The sequence below is a fragment of the Melospiza melodia genome, chromosome 4, assembly GCF_035770615.1.
Source record: "Melospiza melodia melodia isolate bMelMel2 chromosome 4, bMelMel2.pri, whole genome shotgun sequence".
Lineage (NCBI taxonomy): Eukaryota > Metazoa > Chordata > Aves > Passeriformes > Passerellidae > Melospiza > Melospiza melodia.
Genome location: NC_086197.1, coordinates 94296494 through 94310262, shown reverse-complemented (window position 1 = coordinate 94310262; position 13769 = coordinate 94296494). Strand labels below are relative to the sequence as shown.

At 37.8% G+C, this 13769-nt stretch overlaps 1 protein-coding gene across 8 annotated transcripts in view; it reads left to right on the top strand.

Annotated features, from left to right (window-relative positions):
• Positions 1-13769, top strand: part of PCLO (piccolo presynaptic cytomatrix protein) — a 323800-nt gene that overhangs the window by 231059 nt on the left and 78972 nt on the right. For 4 of the 8 annotated variants that reach the window (XM_063155629.1, XM_063155627.1, XM_063155628.1 and 1 more), the window contains exons 11-13: positions 6900-7008; positions 7628-7695; positions 10186-10397. In XM_063155629.1, the coding sequence (XP_063011699.1) occupies positions 6900-7008; positions 7628-7695; positions 10186-10397 (389 nt within the window). Of the gene's footprint in view, positions 1-6899; positions 7009-7627; positions 7702-10185; positions 10398-13769 lie in introns of those variants that run through there. The other 4 variants (XM_063155626.1, XM_063155632.1, XM_063155631.1 and 1 more) reach the window with 4 other exon arrangements.

Sequence of the window (13769 nt, the reverse complement as noted above, 5' to 3'; positions counted from 1 at the left end):
CCTGATCTGCGTGAGGAGAGACTCTGCAGGAAGCCCCAAGAGACTCTGCATGCTGGGGGTCCTCATTTAGGAGTAACTTTGGCATTAGTTCTTTCCCTGTTGTCCTTTTCAAATATAGCCATTCTGTCCCAAGCACCAGGATGTGTATATGCAATTGCTATGTCCAGAGAGCAAGGGATGCCAACTGCTGAGCCTGTTTCTCACCCTCTGGGATCATAAATTGACAACCATCTGATGGTCTCAGAGATGTGCCTTTTGCACACTTTCAGAAGCTGATGGTTATCTTTTGTTTCTCTACCTCATACCCCTGAGACACACTGGAAATTTTTGCTGGGTTACTCTTTGTCCTTTTTTTCTTATCTCAGGGTCTTCACCCTGTTCTTTATCTTCCTGCCAGTCTTTTTTAAAGTTTCAGGCTGCACTTTGATTTAGACAGTGCTTTGCTAAATACGGTTCTGCCTTGTCTTTTTTAAAGCTACTTTTCCTTACCTGAGCAAAGTGTCCTTTGAAACTGCATTTTAATGAGTTAGGATCTTGATGACATGCCAACCTATGTGCCACGAATCACTCTTTTCTTCCAGCAAAATTCTTCTGGGAGTTCTACATACATAAATTCCCACTCATATTTCATTCATAGAATCACAGAATATAATCACAGAATATCCTTAGCTGGAAGGGGCCCAGAAAGATCATTGAGTCCAATGCCTGCCCCTGCACAGGGGAGTCCAAAGCATCACAATGTGGCATTCACATTTTCTGGAAAAATCCCTTCACCCAGGATTTTTCCCCTGGGAAGCTGAGAAGTCTCAAAGAAAAAGGAAAACAATAATTATCTGATTTGTTTCTCCCGTGTTTTGCTCCTTTGGAATGTGTTTGGAGATTGTTTACCAACAGATGGTTGTTTCATTGGTTTTCTGTGAATTATTTTGACTTATTGGCCAACCAATGCCAAGCTGTGTCGGGACTCTGGAAGGAGTCATGAATTTTCATTATTATCTTTTTAGCCTTCTATGAGTATTCTTTCTGTATTCTTTAGTATAGCATTATTTTATATACCATAGTATCATAAAATAATAATAAATTAGCCTTCTGAGAACACGGAGTCAGATTCATCATGCCCTCCAACGTCGGGGCACTCCATAAATGCAATATCACACCATGTGCCTGAGAGCCTTGTCCAAGTGCTCCTGGCAATCCTGGTGCTGTGACCACTTCCATTGGAGGCCTGCTCCTTTTCCTACTATCCAGCCTAACTCCCCTGCCAGAGCTTCATGCCATTCATTGGAGTCCTATCACTGGTCCCCAGAGAGATCAGCACCTGCCCCTCCGCTTCCCCTCTGAGCAAGCTGCAGACCATGACTGCAGAACAAACCAAGTGACCTCAGACTCCCAAGCCCACTGAAAAATCTTTGATAGAGGCCTCATGATGACAATAGAGTGGTGTTTTACATAGACTCTGTTTGAAATGTTTGCTGTCATAATTTAAATTCTTAGGCAGAACAGAAGCTAACTAATAAAGAGACAGTGATTCTTTAGACATACGCTGTAACTTCCACAAGAACTGTTTGTTTGCATCTCATGGCATGTCATTTTTGCCCCTTCAAAGGAAAATTTCAGACCCAAGTATCACTCCATTCACAGATGGAACTGAAAGAAATGACTAACAGAACTGCGCTTTTGTAAAGAAGAATAAATTATTCCTCAAAAGGAGAAACAGAAAAAAAAAAAAACCTCACTGAATTTGGAACTCAAAAATATAAATATATAATGCAGGCAGGGATATACTAGTCTAAATTCACATCTGGCATTAAAATCCCAGGAAAATAATGTTTTTAGCTATTTACCATTCATGAAAGAGACAGTAAAGGGAAATTCCTACAGTCTTGATGTTAACTATCTTTAGGTGAATCTTAAGTTGACTTGGAATTAACAGACTTGTTCTTTCTTCATATTATTACATAATTTTAAAAAATTACATTATTACATAATTTAAAAAAAATCTGAGTTCATAGTAAACTGCTTTTAAAAGCAGAGTAATTTTTTTTTTTTAATACAGCCTAATAATGAAATGTTTAAGACTTTCAAGTCAATTAGAGCATTTTACAGGAAGGTAATTTCTCTGGTAAAATCATTATCATCTCCTATATGATGTTACTGAAAACAAAGTAAATACACTGCTGTACAGCTTCAGGGAACACTGTGGAGGCAGAGGAGTGGTCTGGAGACAGAGACAAGCACTCACCTGATGTTCATGTGCCACCAGACAGAGCTCATTCCTTGAGCCCCTCTTTAAAAAGGGACTTTTCCTGGGTAGCTCATTGATCCTTGACACCACCCAGCTCCCTGACAGTGAAATGTCAGCAGCTTAGGATTGAATGTAATTGGTTGAGGGGCCTGGTTGGCTTTCTTATTTATAGCCATGTTAATTACCCGGTAGGAACCAGCTTTTCCTGTGATATACTGTGATGAACACCATGCTGCAAAAAACCCCACTTGTTTTTCTAAAACACTGAATAATTATAATGCACCACAACATTTTCTTCAGCGTGGTATAACTGATCATCTGTCTGCAACTCTAACGTAAACTGATCTTTGAGGCTGTAGTAATGGTGAAAGCACTATAAACTTATCATTTGTATCACACTTATTTTCATAAACTGTAACTCCAAGCTTCATTTAACTTGCCAGAACTTGAATTAGGTCACACAAGTACAAGCAGATCATCACTTGTTGCTTTAGCATGGTTCAGACTGAAGGGTGACCTATGGAATCATGTGCCAGCACGTATCTAAATCTGAAGACAGTGGTGGGGTGTATAGCTGCCAAAAAATGCCACGTACCTCTCAAATACAAGAACCCCTCTTTTGCTCTGGCCATACTTTTATAAATGTAATTTTATAGTAGTATAGCAGCCATAAGGTATAGGAGGGTCCATTATATAATTTCTACTTGATGAACAACATATCCATTTCTAAGAATCGTGAATGTTGCCTATATAATAATTATTGTAATAAGTGGAAAATATTCAGCCTGAGTGTGAATGACAAATGGAAGAAGAAGTTAAGGTGCCAACAGAAAATAATGAGTTTTGGTGTGATTCATTCCATTTGGGGAAATACATTAACATATTGACTTTCATCAATCTATTTTGAACCATCAAAAAACTTTAGAAATAAAAGAAAAATAACTGGAGAGCATAGACCATAAAGTAATTTAGTGTTGAGTATTAGACTGCAGGTTTATATTGTTTCTCCTTATTCTGAGTGCACATTTAACTTTTATAGCACTTTCTGGGATATCAAAGTAATGTTTCTGAATTTTAATTTTTACTTGGTATGGAAAGATACTAATATTCACTGATTTTTATTTTACTGATTGAAATTGCTAATCTATGGAGTCCAATTTCATTTTCCTTCATGAGCATTAGATCAGTGAAAAATGCAATTCAAAGTGACATGTTTATTATGTATATGAATAAACAATGAAGAAGCAGAGAATGAACCCCAGCAATCTGTGGGTATAACTATGGTGCAACCAAAATCAGAGGCTGTATTCTAAGATTGTAATATTTATATATTTTTAAATTCCAGTAGGACAGCAGCTCTGAGACTTTAAAATTAATGGAAAACTAATAGGTTTTATACACAAGTAGAGTTGGAAATAATTACAAACTCTTAGTGACACAGCAAACAACAGTTTTTCCACTTCTTGGGTGCCTTGGGTGTACTGAATAAGGGAAGCTGCAGTATAACAGTGCATTAAAAGTGACTGAGATTAGCTTTATAATAGTTTACATTATGTTACAAAGGGGAACAAAATTCAAGAGATGTTCCGTGGTTCAGTTTAATATTTCTGTATTTGAATCAACTATGTCAAGACTTGTGTTTAGAGTAATCAAACCCTTGGATGATTTTCAGATTCCTTTCCATTTCAACTTTAATCATGTTCCTAGCTTCTGTCTGAAAGATGAGTCTTAGGAGAGAAAATATTAGAAATCATGTAATATGAGTGAAAACTGAGAAAAATATTGTGCCTTCCAGTTGACAGAAACTGTAATACAGAGACCTATTCTATCTGCATATTTTATAATTTGTTTTATGCTGTTTTATCAATAGGAATGTTATATCTACAACCACATTCAGTTAAACAGTACAGATTTATCACCCGGGTGATGGAATGAAAGTTATATTTATTGAGAGCGTGGGAGCTGATATTGCTAAAATTAAGTTGTTGCTCACCCAGTAAAATAATAATGAAAGAAAGAAAAATGCTAGAAGAAATAATATATTTGATTATCAGGGCAATTACCAGTACTTCCTCAGTCAGCAGAGTTTCCATGGAGCAATGCAGGTTTTTCTCATCTTCCTTTTTTTTTTTTATTTCTTACCTACTGCACTGATGACCTGAAGCATACAAACTTTTGGAAATTTGACCATCATTTCCTGACTACCAATGACTAGTGACGGAATGTGATTGGTTTTAGGAAAAAAAAAATTATTACAAGTCTCTTGTAACTTCTCAATACTTTTTTTCTCTTTTTGTTAATTAGACTTGCACTACTTCTAAAGGTCTTCTTTGTAATGTTACCTTTTTTTAACAAAATGTGTATAGCACTTACATGCTGAGAAAAGAGAAATCAGTTTCTCACCTACATTTTTTGTCCTTAGACCCAAGGGCTATCAGTCTGATCAGTTCAGTCATGTTTAAGTTGCTTGATTTTAAACACTCATGGATCCACAAGGCACACAATAAAAAGAAAATACCCCTGAGCTGACAACCTAAATGGATCTGTGTGTTAGCTGAGGCTGCTGAAATTCAATTTCCTTCCAGTTTGTTGCTTTGTGTGTGGGTGTGTGGCCCTTCTGACCAGTGAGTGACGGAAGTAACTCATAGTATTTTGTTGAAAAAGCTTTTTTTGGGGGTTTTTTTTTTTTTTTTGGTAATAAAAGGATGTTAGCTGCTCTCTCAAATACCTAAATCTTTCAACCTTTGTTCTTGTTCCTTGCCACTACATGGAAATGGGGCTTTTGCTTTTCTTAATCATGAGGTTCATAATGTCATACATTACATCCTATGCCATGATAGCATTATGAGAGCATACATTAAAAAGAAAAAAGACAAAAATAACTTCAGTTCCTTCCTTTCTAGAAGCCTAAAGACCCTGCTCATGCTGTTATATTTGTATGACTGAAAATCAGGGGGAAATGAATTTGTTCATAATTACTGTTGCTTTATTCCAGAGGAACTGAGTTTAAAATCAAATCTGCTTTAACAAGCAAAAGCAAGATCATGTTTTTGAATCATGGCTGGTAAATGAAAGGGGCTAAATTTTAGGAAAAGTCAAATCTATTTTGACATTAGGCAGCTGGCTTTACTGCCTTCTGAGCATTGCTTTTTAGTCGTTCTGCACAGTTTGTTTTTCCGTAAACTTCTACAAACAAAATGATAAATTCTGGCTGACAACAGTTATGAGCAATTCTGATATTTCAACTCCTAATTCAAGGAATCCAGTGGAAAATTTTGGAATACAAATGTGTATATTTATTTCTCATATTCTTTCATTGTCAAATAATTCAGTCTGATTTATTCCATTACATTTTTTCATTATATTTTATTTTGCGGCATGCTTTTATATGAGTTTATCACCACATTTCACTTCACTATTTTTCCCATTTGTTATATGCAACAGCACAGGACTTTGAGATTAAAATATGACCCCGGTGAAGACTTGGTTTTATCTGTGTAAGTGGTAGCAAGCTAAGTGTTTGTGGTTTTCTTTGCTGTGTGGGTGATGTGGTTTTCAGATGTTTTGCAGTGCATTGCTTTTAGTGGACTATTAATAATTCATTATCTTGTCCCATTAAGCAATTTTTTCCCACTAGAGCCAGAGGCTTGGATTTTGACAGTTTTACATCTGTTTGGAGTTCTTATGACTAATTAATTCAAAATTTGAACCCTGTTCTCAGGACCTCAGTTTTAAGTCCCAGATATGAATTTAGGGGTTGCTTTGTGTAAACATTTCACCTTAACCAAAAATTTTCTTATCAGAATATACCTCACATGATTTATAGGGGGATTGACTCTGCAAATACTGAGTAAAATACTGTGCAAGTACTCTGCAAAAACTTCCTTGTACAGATACATTGAACCATATTGAGTCTCCTGACTCAGTCCTGGGACACTTGGAAGACACTGCAGATCAGATCAGTATTCAGTATTTTTCAGCCTGATTAATATAGTTCTGTCTATATCTTCCACAATGAAGTACGTTCATCTGTTTGGTCCATTTTTTATGAGAAAAGGTACAGAAGAAAAATTTAAACCTGAATACTACCAGGCTGATGTTGAAATGTGGAGGCAAATGTTTTTCATTAAAAATATTTAATCTAACAGCCTTCTCTTTTTTGTATTTTTGCAAGTGACAAAGTAAAGGAAATATATTTGAATTATCTAATCACATTCACAAATTATTCCATTTTGAGGCTCAGTTTCTCAGCAGCAATTTGTCCCTGTAGGAAACAGTTATCTTCCAAGACCATGGCTGGCCAGGAAGGTATATAGAGTGTTTTGCTTTCTTGCCATGCTGGTAGGTGTGCATGGCTGTGATATTGGAAAAATTTTTCAATATCATGGAACCCAGACTATGGAGAGTGCATGCAAACTTTGAAACAGAGAGAATTAATCTCCTTTCTTGTTTTAGCAGGTAAGTTATAGCTGAAGGGACAATAACATTCAGCAATCTAATCTGTGTGAAGTGAAAATGCTAATGTCTGGTGCCATTTGAGCAACATTCACTGAATGCCACATGAAATTGTCTTGTCAAAGCAAGGCAAGAAGGATCTAACTGATGCCTTTGTCAAAATCTGAGCCCTTGACCTCTTGCTGTTCTGTCTTCTTAGGAATGCAGGTGCTGGAGTGGAATGGCATCCCCTTGACTGGGAAAACTTATGAAGAGGTTCAGAGCATTATAATTCAGCAGAGTGGGGAAGCAGAAATATGTGTAAGACTGTGAGTTTTTCCCCATCTTTCTGTTTCCATTTCTTTTTGGCTTTTCATGGCTTTTTTTTTTTTTTTTTTACTTTTTAAATTTTAATTTACAGTTGTTAAGGTGGAACCTTTGTTAGCACAAAGCATCAATGTAATGATAAGCAAGAATTCACTGTGACTGTGGGAGACCCTTTTATTCTGTTTTCTCTTGAAGTCAGAAGGAGAGATAAACTGAATCAGATGCTAGTAATTAAGCTTTTATAAACAATGATAACTCCATTGTCAGGTCACAATCTCCTCTCATGACAAACATACAGTTCACTGAATTTACTGATGTTAGAAAAAGAAGGTAATTTAGTAATAACTGGACTTCTAGTGAAATCTGTATCCTTTAGATGAAAATCATTTAAGCATCATGAGAAATGCATACACTTGCATTAAATCCATTAAAGATTTCACCTTAAAAGAAGCTTTCCTTCTCAGCTCTTTAACAGCATTGCAAATATATATCAGCTAAGGAGGGACCATGCTTGGGAGCTGCTTTCTGTCATGAACCACTATTCATTTACCTACTTAATACAGTAATGAGGGTATGAGGAAAGAGTTTCTTTTGTCTCAGGCTTCCACTTGCTTTCTTTAGGGACCTGAACATGCTCTCGGACTCTGAGAATCCCCAGCACCTGGAGCTGCACGAGCCAGTGAGGGCAGGTGAGAGACAAGAAGTTGCTTTGATGTTGTAGGGCTGGATAGCAGCTGAAAATTGGATGTGGTATAAGCTAGTATGTTAGTATTGTAAGCTCTGGTGTTAGATCCCAAATATTTGCATGGATAGAAAGGGGACCAAGACAAGGGGATACAGCGCACCCTCAACAAGTTTGCAGACAACCCCAATTTGGGCAGGTGTGTTGATCTGCTGGAGGCTAGGAAGGCCCTGCAGAGGAATCTGGGCAGGCTGGATTGATGGGCCAAGGCCAATTGCATGAGATTCATCAAGAGAAAATGTCAGGTCCTGCACCTGGGTCACAACAACCCCAGGCAGCCCTAGAGGCTGGGGCAGAGGAAAAGAACCTGGGGGTGCTGTATGCTGTCAGGTTTACATGTGATGTGTTGTTGTCCTTTTTCCTTCTGCTGCCCCTAAAGTTTACTTAGACCAGCCCCTGGGTTTGCACCTGTGTCAGTACCTGGCCAGGGAGTTGCTGTTGTCCCCATGGCCTCATCTGTCACCCTGTGTCCAAACCTTCTGCTGCCACCCCAGGCCTCTGCTCCTGTTTAATAATAAACTGCATTATTAATCTGGAGTCATAAATACTTCAGTCTGCACAGTGCAATTACATCTGTGCCTTTCTATAGCAAAATAATGAAGAATAGGCACTATACCACGCCACTGTACAAGGTGAGGTGTAACTCAGACAAATTTAGGTTGTAGCCATCTGGTCATTAGACAGTTGCAGCAGAGAGGCCAAAACAAAGCTCCCAGCAAACTGCAGCAAGTCCAGAAAACACACAGGTCCTAAGGCCTATGCTCATAGATCTGTAGAATTGTCAATGTCACAAAAGACCTCAATGAAAATACCTGTTAACTTAATAAAAGTTTGTGGCCTGCCATAAGTGACAAAAACCCAATATTTACTGGATAGAGGGATGCAATAGCAAGTACTCAGTGTCTTGTGAGTTCTATGATGGCAGTGCTTTTGGGGGGGATTTCCTGCTGTTCAATCAATGCCACAACTGCAGGCTTCAGTCGTTGTATCAGTCATATCTAAGCTAACTTCGAATCAACATCCACAATTTTAGTGGTAATGCACCCCCTCAGCAAGCTCAGTGCAGATTAAGATTGCTTCTCTCACCATTCCATGGGTTTGCTCTGGGTTCTGTGGTTTTGTGGCTGCTCTTTTATCAACCAGAACCTAAATTACCTGGATTGAGTCCTCCATTTTCTAACAATGTAAAATTTCCTAGCTATTAATATACTTGCTATTACCTTTAGTTGAAATTGATTGAAGTTGAAATTACCTTTAGTTGAAAATTGATGTTATTGATAGTAACTGAAAGACTAACTATGACAGAGCTTTGAAGCAGATCTACCCACATTTTTTAAAAAAAAAACACCAAAAAGCATTGAAATCACTTTTGGAAAGAACAAAAACTAGAATGAACCAGCTTTTTTGTTAATGAAGAAAACTCAAAATGAGAAGGAACAGAAATAAAGGAAAATTTTTCCATTCTTGCAGGCATGTTTCCTCCTAGTCTTGCAATCTTATAGTGGTATCTAAGTTGGAACAACTCTGTAGAGTTATTGCCATTGCCTCTGAGGTTTGGCAGAGTTTTTGTGCTTTAGGAGGGAGCAATCTCCATTTTCTCTGAGAGAAAAATGAATTAGCCAAGCAGGCATGATAAAGCTGAAGTTTTGTTTTAAACCTCTCCTGCTTCTGAGAACCTGGGGACCCAGCTGTTCCTAGCATCCTTTTAGCTCTCTTCAGTCTAGCAGATATGAAACTTACTTGACTTCATTTCTGTGTTAGATAGAAATTGCTATCTCCAAAGGGCAAATTCCTCCCACTCATTCCTGGTCATCAGGGAGGGCAATCAGACTCCTACTACAGATGCCTCACAAAGGTGTGAGTAATGTAGGAAAGATGAATCAGGGCTTTCAGCCTTCATTTGTTTACATTTTTTCTTCTGTGAATAATTTGTGGTAGTAAAGTTTTGAGGCTTTTTTTCTCTATATTTTTGTGTAAATTATCTCAGGAGCTGTTCTGTTCAATGTTCTGTCCAGGATGATTTAAAAAAAGTTAAAAGGAGATTTAAACTTTTACAAGAAAATTCAGATACTTAGTGAAAGTGGACCAGTTTCAAACAATGAGTGATAGCACAGGCTATTCTTTAAAACTGTAATTTGCTCCAGTTTGACTCAAAATTATCAGCAAGGCTCATTTTTCTTCACCTAGAAGTACCTCCTCAGAAAGCTTTTAAGGTAAAGAGCACTAATAAGTAGCACTAACACACAAAGATTGGAATTGGGATGTTGATGCTGTGGGAGAGATATCTATTTTTCATAGGATGCCTTTTGCATGTTCAAAGTGCACAGGCAGACGACACGAAAACTTGTCAGGATTGTTTTGTTGTCTCTGTAGCATGACAAGATGGATCTGGATGTGCTGGCTGTTATCAATGCAGGGCTCTCTTTCTTCAATCCAGTAGATAAAGCAAAGTCCCCGGGGGTCGATCCCAAGCAGCTGGCTGCAGAGCTCCAAAAGGTTTCTCTGCAGCAGTCGCCTCTGGTTGCTGCTTCAGGAGTGGAAAAGGGATCTCATGCCCACTCTGGAACCACTTCTGCCACCTCCAGTGCTGTTCCCAGCCCTGGTCAGCCCGGCTCTCCCTCAGTGAGCAAAAAGCGGCACGGCAGCAAGGTAAGAAATTTACAAGTTTTAGAGCAAGAACATTTTGATCACAGGAATAAACTGCCTCTTTACCTCCTTTAGGGTAGCAAGAAATCCCAGCACATCTTGGGAAACTCATTTCCTGGAAACAATTAATATCACTGTTCAGATATTGAACCTGGACATAACGAAAGATTACATGATTTATCCAAGAGATTTGTCCCTCTTAAAAAAGAAAAAAACAAATAACCCTATATTATTGTTTTTAAACTTTTAAACTGCCCTTTACAGCCTTTGTTGCTCTTGCTTTTTAAGTGCATCCTACATGGTGGTGAGGTACTATTTCCACTGAAGAAGCTGATATTGCTGGGACTATAATTTTTCTTCTCTGTACTAAACTACTGCTTAAAGTGCCACAAGCTATGAATAATTATAGCAATATTGATGTCATAGCAATGCCTCTGAAAGCCAGGGAAAGATTGAAAACAAAATTTACCATTAAAATGTGTCTTGTCATTAGCTAATTCCTGTGAACTTGCCAAGCATAATTTCTCATTTTCTTTGCCATATCCTGTCCATTCCTCAGCTGAAGTCCTTGTGCATCTGCACACCTAAAAAGGGAAGAGTGGGAATTTAGTAGCATTTTTTCACAGTTAAAACTGAAAAGTAGATCATAAGTCATCTGTCAAATTTTTGCATTTTGTGTCAAAAAAGTCAAGACCTGAAGTGAAACTCAGTTCTTTGAAGACTGCACTTGCTTAAGGAGTTTGCAAGACTGCTGATTGCTATCCTGACTATCCAGCTTCTGACACACTTACAATGCTTCACGTTGCAAAGTGCTTTCTAAACTTTTTCTACTCTGCACCTTTATTCATTTTTGGGACTATCAGGTTCCTACTACATTATAGTAGGTAATTATAGTATTTTTATTTTTGTGCTGTTGAAACTATGTCTGTAATTCGGACAGGTGAGTTAGGTACTGCAAAAACCAGAACCAGCAGCTGGTGTCTGCTCATTTCAGACAGCTCTTTGATATGCCAGCATAACTTTCATGTGAGAGGAAACACAAAAATAAAAATCTTTTTCACCCAACAATTCAGTACAAACTGGGAAGATATTTATTGATCAGCTTGGTTTGTATAGTAATTCTGTCTTTCCATAACGCCCATAGACTTTCTACAAACCAATTCAGGTGTGTGATGCAGAAGTTAAATCTGTATGCCAATATTTACTGGATCTAACTTCAGGGGTGTGGCAGAATCGCTTAATCCTTAGGTCAATAGTTAGATTCACTACAGAATACTCTGGATATTGTATACATTTACACATGCATGGTTTTTGCCACTGAATAATAAGTTTCTGAAGTATGGTTCCCACTGTTCCTGCCATCCCAGTGCAGGCACTGCATGCAGAGGGCAGAGTTCTTAGTGCACATGCCACCATCTACACTGAAATGTAGATCTCACATTTGGTGGGATGAATCACACTCCTAAATTCATATTTTTATGGAGATCCATAAGCCCTTGCTGTGTAGTATATCCTGGAGAGGTGCCCCATTCTGTCTGCTTGAGGAGACAGGGTTCCCAGCTTTGGCACTGTAGCAGGTCACCTAAAGTTAGATGGATAAATTTAATTTCCTGCTTCACAGAGGATTTAGGATTCTTTTATGAAAATTCAGCTCTAGGCTTATAAAGATGAAACAAAAAAATATTAGAACTAATGCCTTTATGTAGGAGATGCAAAAGTCAGAACTAGTCAGGTAAATATCTAAAACATTCTTTGCTTTTTTGTGAAAATCATGGTCAGGGGCATTTCTTTCATAACAAGCATAGCTCTTGTTGACTTGTATAGTTTCTGTTCATTGACTTCAGGCCAAGTTTATAATGGTGTTGAGCTCTGTTAGAAGAGAAAGCTCATCCTTTCTGGAACTGCTCTTTGCCTTGGGCTGACAGCCTTTCTAGGCAGGCTGTGTGCAGCCCTGCCAAAGTATCATGACAGACTAAATATCCAAACTGCCTAGATCTTGTTTTTGCAGCTGGTTTTATTTTTAGCAAGTACTTTTAAGAGGATTTTTGTATAGAATAAACACTCTAGAAATGTTGTTGTGGTCTCTGCCATATTTTGCAGTGCCAATTTTCTCATATTTATTGTTGCTAGAGAAGGTGATAGTGCATAGTGCATCAAAGCCTTGCATTAATCAGTTTCATGTCATGGACATACAACCTCCTTGAGCAGGTGTGATGGCATTACAAAGTATCATATTTTACACAGGATGTGTGTGAGTGCATGTGGGAGTATCACCAGTAATTGGATAGAAAGTGATTAACCATGACAGGAGAGATTTAACCCTTGGAACCCTTGAGCTGACAATATCTTGTGCAGACATGTTTATTTTGTAGTGTAAATGCATGATCATTCTATGGTGAAGATTGCATCCAGGATATAAATGACCTATAGAAACATTTAATATGAAGAATGGATTGTTTTTTTCCCCTAAATCCTCAGATCTTTTAGTGCCTTTGAAAGTCAACTCTGAAATACTTTCCCTCTTTACAAATTAATCCTCACTGAGGCCATGATAAAGAGAGATCCTTATTTGCATCTCTGCCTCTCAATGCAGAACCAGCTCCAAAGCTGGCCCTGCTCTGAGCTGGGGGTTAGACCAGATGGCCTTGAGAGGCTTCTTTCAGCCTAAATTATTCATGTTTTTTTAAAATATTTGGGTAATTCTTCATTATCAGTTTTAGGTCTGCTGACATCAGAGAAAATGGAATGTTTTATGTATTGAATCACAATTTTGTAAATGATACAGTGATTCAACAATGGTACAGAAACATAAAAGTGCACATTTATTTTTACAGAATCCACTTTACAAACTACAGCTTAACCACCTTTGGAAGTCTCAGTACAAATTCATCATGCCCCTTCCCTTCTCCTTGAACTCCTCCTACATTATCCATACTCATACATTCCATATTACATGACATTCAGAGAGAACAAACTCATTATTCTTGCTGTTCCAACTTATTAAAAATGAGAGAATTTAGACTATTTGACAGTGATTTTGTAGCCACAGCACAGCTAGCTCCATGTTATTTTTGGTAGTGTCAGTATTGTCAGTGCTAGTACAGCCTGAGGTCAGAACTATTAAGTATAATAAAATCCATTTGCAGAGGTAAAGTATGAGAAATATAAGCCATTTATGCCCTACTTTGAAAGATTCCATGATGCTCAGGTAGCTCCCTGTCTTTGGCAAAATCAGTGAAATTCACTCTCTGAATAGTCTTGTCAAGGACCTAACAAATTTTCGGAGTATCTTGCTATCAATCTAAAATTTAATTTCCGATTCAGAACATTTTATAGAATACTGCTGACTTATTTTAGCTGTTGGATGAGTTAAAC